General features: G+C 33.4%; 1 protein-coding gene across 1 annotated transcript in view; it reads left to right on the top strand.

Moving 5' to 3' along the window:
* Positions 1 to 2781: 2781 nt before the first annotated feature.
* Positions 2782 to 8586, top strand: part of LOC118734285 — a gene marked incomplete at its 5' end in the record, with an annotated part of 137635 nt that continues 131830 nt past the window's right edge. Inside the window, 1 exon segment of the mRNA XM_036463998.1 lies at positions 2782 to 2981. Coding sequence (XP_036319891.1) covers positions 2782 to 2981 — 200 coding nt within the window.

The following is an 8586-nucleotide window of genomic DNA, read 5'->3' as shown; positions in this document are numbered from 1 at the left end:
GTAGTTATATCCAATAATTGAATTTTTCTTTGTAACTAACGTTAGCCCAAGATTTACTAAATTAGTTTACGAGTATAAATTTACATACATACATAAGCACGTACTTATATTTATAAGCATCCATCACACGTACATAATAATTAATTTTACTTTTAGCACGAGCTCCTCCACCTGAGTCTTAATCTCTCTGCTTTTGTGTATATATATTAATTTTTATAAGTGCTCAAATTGAAATTTAAGCATTTTCATACCTATTGTAGTTATACCCCTAGGTCTTGAAATAAAATTGGAGTTTAGTGTAGTTAATGTTGTGTGAAAACTAAACATGAGTTAAGTTCTTAAAAACGGGGCCATGCATTGATCCACTGTGGATATGGACGTCACCCGCTGACGTTAGTTTGGTTGAAGGGATCACCTTGAAAACTTGTGCTAGGTAAAGAGTGATCATGGTAGGGGGGGCGTTTCTGATGTTGCTCCCCCATCTCGCAACATCGACACAACCGACTGGTCAGCCATGGTAAGGGTTATCAGCTAGTTCCTTCTTTCCTGTCTTCTTTCCTATCAGCAATCTTCAGTGCGTAGCCCCTCTTCCTCTCGTAATCCAGTATTCATTACCCCTATTCCCCCCTCAGCTAAACCAGCACGCGATCTTTTTTTAATTTTTTTTTATTTTGGTAGCGCAACTCGAGCATACACCCAGCAGTCAACATAAACCCCACCCAAGCCAACGATGCTGAGCCGGTACAAGCGCGTGCTCTGCTGAGTGCACCCTACATCCGCTCGATAAAGCTTACAACGTTAAATGCTACAGCATAATAAAACCGGTCAAAATTATTTGGTCTGTTTTTCTGCTAAATAATAAAAGAAAGCACGGAAATTAATCATAATAAGCCGTTTTATGAAAAAAATAATTACACTTATCTAAGAAAAAGTAGAGGAAAAACAAATAATATTCCATAGTTACATAGTTCTTACTAGAGATGGGCGCGGGATAGCGGGACCCGCGGGACCCACGGTACTGATTAAAAATTGGCCGGGATGGGCGGTATCGGGAAGATCTGCAAAAATATAGCGGGCGGGACGGGACCAAAATCCTTTCCCGACACTCCCGATAAAACCGCAACCCCCGCAAATTCACAAAATCTTCCTTAAAAACGATGTTTGAAATATGCTCTTTCAATGTTTTATTGAGACGAAAAAGAAAAACATAATAGGAAGATGCCAGATCTTTCATTATTATTTTTATTATTTAAAATTAATTTGAAAGACATGAACATTTTTGTCAACCTTCGATCGGTTTGCAAACCTCGCCACACACGTTGAAATCTCAACCGATCGTTTCAATCAGAGACCCAGAATAATAATTATTCCATGGTGGAGTTTTAAAAAAGTCATCAAAATTTTCGTAAGAATTATAAAAGTCTTTTGATAATAATTATGTGTGAGAAAACTTTTTTAAGTCATTCATAACTATTATTTTAAGACTTATATAATAGAAGTCTTTTTATAATAATTATCAGCGAGATAATTATTTTTAAGTCTTCAAAGACTTTTATTTTGAGACTTATATTATAAAAGCCTTTTGATAATAATTATGAGTGCGTAAAAGTTTTGTACATAGACCCGAACGGGTGCCAAACCAAGCTCCAACTGTTCCCAAACTACTCCCCACCTACTCCCGAACTGATCCCCACCTAGCCCCGAACTGGTCCACAACTAATCCTGAAAAGTCCTTGAATAATAATTATAAACTACTCGAAAAATATTTATCTTAATATAATGATTATTGATTGACTTGTATTCTTTTCTCTTATAATAGTTATGCCTCTGGTTTCAATTTGTTGTCCGTTTGCAGCCTGCTTTAGAGATAGATATCGGGACCCACGGGACCCGCGGTACAATTCTGAAAGACGTCGGGATGGGCGGGTTCGGGACTTAAAAATCGAATTTCCGGATGGGCGGGATCGGGATTAAATATTTAGTCCCGTGCTCATCTCTAATTCTTACCTAATTAAAGGTTATCTTTTAACGCGCAAATCTTAGACTTTAAATTACAAAAGAAGGGGGACGTGGGGGACAGTTTTAACGTAGCATCTTCATAGGCAAAAACTATTGGCCACAGTTTGTCATTTTGTTTGCCAGATATACGTTTTATTAGTGCACTTGCGAAATATTCGCATTCGAATTCGAAAGCGAATGTTAAAATGAATGCCGAAGCTCCGTGGTTGCGAATGCGAATGCGAATATTCGCAACAACCCTGATAAAGACTAAAACAGTCCGGCCACATTTTTATTTGCTTTTAGGATAATGTAGGGATAAGCAAATGCCGAAGGGTCTCTGCTTGAAATGCATACCATTCCGCAGGGTCTGGGTTCGATCCCAGTTTACGACCAAAATCAAAAAGTAAAAAACAAAGTAACAAAAAAAAACAAAAAAGTGACCTAATAGCGGTTGCCCTTCGGCAGAAATGGGAAATCTCCGAGGGTATTCAGCCATAAAAAAAAACAACTCATAAAAATACAATCGCTGTTCGGAGTCAGCGTAAAACTGTAGGTCCCTCCCCTTTGTGGGGCAACATTAAGGCGCCCGCTACAAATCGGGCCACTACCACTAACATACATATTGTGTAAACGCCAATCTATTATTATTATTATGAACTATAATTTATAAAAAATCAGTGAACAAATTTATAAAAACTTTGCATACATTGCGAAAAATTCTCTGTACCTAGACTTTTGTGGTTGACTTTATTATTTTATATTTTTTTGCAATATTTGAAGGAGCATTTCTACTGACACCTTTACATGAATTGTCCATGGAGCGTGCCGCTCTCATATGTGAGAAAATGAACTTTAAAGGATGTTTCAGTCTGACGAAAACTGCTACAGGAATCCTATTCAAATTTTCACATCCAGATGATTATCAAGCCGTTTATAAAAAAGGGTTTCATAAAGTGACCGGCGCAAGGTTTTACCGCAAGGTAAGATATTCATACATCTTTTCAAGCTAACTTCATTAATGATGACTTTCTCAGGTTCTAGCACAATAAAATGTAATTTATACGTATGTACCTACTAGACAACTATTCTATAATTTTCTGTTGCCAGGGCTGGGTTTAACATTTAGGGCCGGTTGTTCAATCTCTGATCGGAGGTAGAAGCTCCGGTTAAATACAACGACTGCTTTATCGATCACATGTTATATGCTTGATGTCGAAATCGTCGATAATGATGTTTAATAGCGTTGGCCGAAAATCCGCTTTTTTAGAATTTTGATTGCTAATAGCAAAAATATCGTTCATTATGCTCTAAAAAATATCTGTGTGCAATGTGAAAATTTTTGGTCAATATCTTAGACTCGCCCAATTCCATCAAAGTTCAAGTACTAAAAAAAAAAATACCTTAGCTAACTTCGATTCTCTACAGAAGGTCCATATACCAAATTATGTAGGACTAATACTTTAATAGATTATTGCAATTTTAGTAAAAAAAATTATTATTTAATTTAATTATTAATTTTTATTTTTTGGCCATATTAAATAGTTTGACAACTATTCAGGTTGAAAAAAATAAAAATCAAACATGATGAAGTTAATAAAAAAAATAAAATAAAAAATTCGACTTTTTAAAGCAAAAATTTCATTATTTTAATCTATCTCACACTCTCATGAATAGTTTATTAACTGCAAACAATTAAAAAAAGATACTTCTCCGTGAGTTCAAAATTTCGGGAGTTTTTTCGTGATTTTCGAATATCATGACGAAATATAAAAATAGGTGTCTTCTTTTTTCGACAAAGAATGTAAAAAAATATATTTCACCCCAAAAAAAATATTGAGGTGTAAATATTGTATGGCATGACCCATATACTTTTTAAAGTTTTAAAGATTTGGATAGCTTAGAAAAAAATTTTTGGAAATAAACAAAAAAAATAGGATTTCGATATCTATTAAGTAAATTCCTTACTCTCAAATTTATGTGGCAACCCTATTCCGAAATACACTGGAATGAATGGTACATATCTTGAGCGTATATGTACTGTGTATACATAAAAAAATGTTGATTGAAATTAACAAAATAAAAATTTGTATTACATAGAAACGTGGCAACCCTGATGGAAAATATTTTCTGACCAAAGCTCTCAACAATACCTTTCATTGGATATCCATATTGCGATGTTTTAGATAAATTGTGTAGAATCGAAAATAAGTGGCAACCTTACACTATTATCCTAAGAGATAATATTTTGTATATAGGGAAAGCATTGTTGAGGAACCTTCTCTTGGTACCCATGAATAGTAATATTTTACTTATTTTTTCTAAACAAAAAATTAAATAAATATGCGATTTAAAATAGGTGGCAACGCTATTAAAAACATTTTTGAATTAAGAAACTTTAAAATATCTCCCATCTGATACCGATAATATGATGTTTTAATTAATGTGTAACTAATTTCGAATAGTCTTCTCGCAGATAATCAGCCCTATCGCCAATTTGATATGAATAAATTGTTGCCATAACTTAACATGGAAAAACAAAAACACATTGGGAAAAATTGTTTTTGTTTTGCTTTATAATTTTTGGGAATATTTGTTCACGTGAAATTCGCAATAGGGCCTAATGCCTGTTCAGATAACCTTAAAATCCAAAACATTATCAGTGTACAAAATTTCATCAAAATCGTTAGAGCGGTTTCCGAGAACTCTAGGGATATATATATGTACAAGAATTGCTCGTTTAATGTAATAAGATTTTTAAAATTGTTTTCTATTAGCCCGGTCAAGTTAATTTTTCAAGGTTGCAGTAACTCGCATAATGCTGAAAATTGGTACGAATGTTACGAACGCCATTATAAATGAAATATGAAAAGTCCTAACGATCTCAGATATGTAAAAAAAATTATTCACATTCATATTATTAATTAGATCACATAAATTGATTTTTACAATTTTTCAGCTAAACTGTAAGGTTTATCATAAAAATAGATTAGACAAACGTATAGCTCATGTAGTTATCTCTAAAACCCGTTACGACACTTTTTTTCCTAAGAGTCACCATTTATGCGATATAACGACTCGATCGACATCCATTTTGTAATGACACTTTTTTCCTAAGAGTCACCATTTCTGCGATATAAGGACTCGTTCGACATCCATTTTATAATAATTCGATTTGACATAAAATACTTTGAATTGAAATTAATTTTTTAACAGGTGGTAGTATAAAAAATTCAGTCTGTACGGCAGGTGCCACGGACCCTTTTCCAAGAACACACATTTTTTCCATGATTAAAAAAAATTTTTTTTCGACATAGGAGCACAATTTTATTCTCATAAATGATCACTTGTCAACCCAATTGAAGTACATTACAACTAATGTGGCCAACCGTACTTCTTTCAGAAGTACAGTACTTCTTTTTTCGGTCTTGTTCTTCGTACTTCGAAGTACAGTCAAATGTACTTCTTTGCGATATTTTGTACTTCAGGAGGGAGATTCTGTAATCAGTTATCGACAATTTTCCGATCGCTATCGCACTTTTTGATGCATGATATAAATTTTTTTGTCTCAAAAAGTGCGATAACGATTCGAAAATTGTCACCTACTGGTTACAGAATCTCCCCCCAGCTTCTGGACGATCGTCACATGGCCTGGGCGATAAATTCGTTCACACCATTAAAGTCGCCGGGGACCAATGGCATCATACCTGCACGCTGAAAAGGGCTCTGCAATTGGTTGGATCCTATTTACGCGAACTGCCCGAGGACCGGGTACATCCCCAAGGCTTGGAGGGTAGTCAGTGTTGCGTTCATCTCGAAGGCCGGAAAAGGCTCTCATGTTTCCCTTAGGGATTTTCTGCGGATATTGCAGACAGAATTGTCGCAGCACGAACTGCTATTAGACTAAGGGAAACCGGGTCCTTTTGCTGCAGCAAACGTTACCACTCAAGGACTTGGGGTGGGGGTTCTGACAGGCTATTGTGCGAAATTCGACTGATCCTTTTGTATCAGCTGTCAAGAGGAAGATGAAGTGGAATCATCTTCACACTTTCTTTTAGACTGTTTAACCTTCGCGAGGCTAAGATGGAATCAGATTGGCTCGCATTCTGAGGTCTAAGGCATCGAACTTAGCGGCATTCGAAATTTCGTAATCGGCTTGTGGCGTTAACTTAACCCAACCTAACCTGTACTTGCTACTGCACTCTATGCTACTCTATTTAAACCATATTTTCAAAATTGTTCTCTATTAAGTTAAATTTTCAAGGTGGCAGAAACTCGCATAATGCTGAAAATTGGTACGAATGTTTCGAACGTCATTATAAATGAAATGTGAAAAGTCCTTATCGATCTCAGATCTGTAAAAAAAATTATTCAAGGTCAAAGGTCACATAAATTGATTTTTACATTTTTTCAGCTAAACCGTAAGGTTTATCATAAAAGTAGGTTAGAGAAAAGCGTAGCTCATGCAATTATCTCTAAAACCCGCTATGACACTTTTTTCCTAAGAGTCACCATTATCTGCGATATAACGACTCGTTTGACATCCATTTTGTAATAATTCCTTTAACATAAAATGCTTTGAATTGAAGTTAATTTTTAACAGGTGGTAGTATAAAAAATGCAGTCTGTATGGCAGGTGCCACGGACCCTTTTCCAAGAACTCACATTTTTTCCATGAGTATAGTATTGATTACATATATATCCCTACCAAGTTCCAGTACTCTACCACAAATACTTCCAGAGGTATGCAGTATGAAACATTCCGTTTGTATGGGAGGTGCCACGTCCCTTTGTCTAATCCGGATAAAAGCTACCCTATCTTTTAAGTTGGGCTAAATGACACCTCACAACCTAGTATGAACCGCATGTCCAACTGGTCAGCCAACTATCTGTTTTCCATGCAATTAACTGGTATTTTTAACATGGGGACGTCCTTCGAGATGGCAATAGTCAGATTTCGGTCAGAAATATACCAGTCTAATACTAGTTCAAAATAGACAGAACTACCGAAACCACTACTTTGGGAGTCAAAAAATAAGATGAATTCATGAATGTACAATAAAAAAATTTAATTAAGTACACTTTAATATATTACACATTTTTATTTAGCAGCCATAGATTTTCCAATAATTAGTGTTAAATTTTTTGAGTATTAAATAAAAGGAAAAATAAATACATAAATATTTCTAACTTTCGAACATAAATTTAAATGCATTTTTCATTAAGTGTTATTAAAAGTAAAAGCTTTCAGGTACAATAAATACTATATTTTTTATATTTTTCAATATTATTAAATATGCAAAAACACATTTTAGTTAAAAATAAAATAAACACATTTGCTAATTTTCGAGTGAACTTAAATAAAAATAGAAGCTTTCATTAAATTAAATTAAATTCATTAGCTTTGCACATTTTAGTCCTTTGTTTTTAAAATTTTATAAAAGTAATAATTAACGCTTTAAATTTGTGATTTGGATAAGAATAAAATATATAAAGAATTCATGCAGTTATTAAATATTCTTAATTTTTGTCTATATTTTGGCTTGTTGATTGATAATTGAAATCAATTAATCGTGTAATTAAACAAAGTCTAAAATAATTGAAAATGATCAAAAAAACAAACTAATCATGTAATTAAAATTAATGAATTGATTAACAATTGTTGATTAATCATTGAAAAGGTGCTAATATTGGTATTTAATCATTAAACGATAATCCAAAAAAACATGCTTGAATTAATAATCATCAGGGTTAGGATTTTAAGTCATTTGCCTATTTTGTCGTATCTGTAAACAAATTAAAGCATCATCTGTGAACAAATTAAAGAATCACACTTTTGATGTCTTCTTTGATTAAAAATAGAAATTTTAATTTTGCCTTTTTTGACTATATTGCCTTTTTCTGCCTTTTCTGCATATTTTGCCTTTTTTATATTTATCTCTTCATTTTCATAATTTTATGTTTTACAACACTGGAATTGGGTGTCCCAGAAGTAACGTGGACACCCTGTGTAAACAGCTATTATTTTCTAATCTGAATGCCTGTGATTCGAATCAAGGAATACATGCATGGCATAGAAGTTAGGACTCGACATTTTAGTAAGTTTTGGCTAATTTTCTTTAGTTTATTTAATGTTTATTATTTCTTTTATTAAAGTAAAGCTCTTTTCCTAACAAAAACCATATAATACTAGATACTTTGTGCAAAAACTAAAAAAGTATATTCTGCAAGGTTTCACCAAAATTTCAAAATTTTTAATTAGAATCTTTGGAAAAAAATATGGTTTGTAGTTTTGTAACTCATTAAAATTGAGTATAATAAAGTGCGTGTGGAAAGCGCTGCTCATCTGCTTCTCTTTCAAAAAAAAAATTATGAACATTCATACTCTGTATGAAAAAAATGCGTAACACTGTAAAAAAAAAAAATTGCCAAAAATTAGTGGAAGGCTTACCGACTTAAAATTGCACTTTATTATACTAAAATTTAACGAATTTTTTAAACAAATTTTACGGGGTAAAAATCTCGAGAAAATTATCCTACGAATTTGTGATGTTACTGTAAGGATACTGTTTCAGGGAAAACAGTGTG

This window comes from Rhagoletis pomonella, unplaced genomic scaffold, assembly GCF_013731165.1.
Source record: "Rhagoletis pomonella isolate Grant_MI unplaced genomic scaffold, Rhpom_1.0 Rhpom_scaffold_00002, whole genome shotgun sequence".
NCBI classification, from domain to species: Eukaryota; Metazoa; Arthropoda; class Insecta; order Diptera; family Tephritidae; genus Rhagoletis; species Rhagoletis pomonella.
The sequence above is the reverse complement of the archived record's forward strand: the minus strand, read 5'-3'. Positions and strand labels throughout refer to the sequence as shown.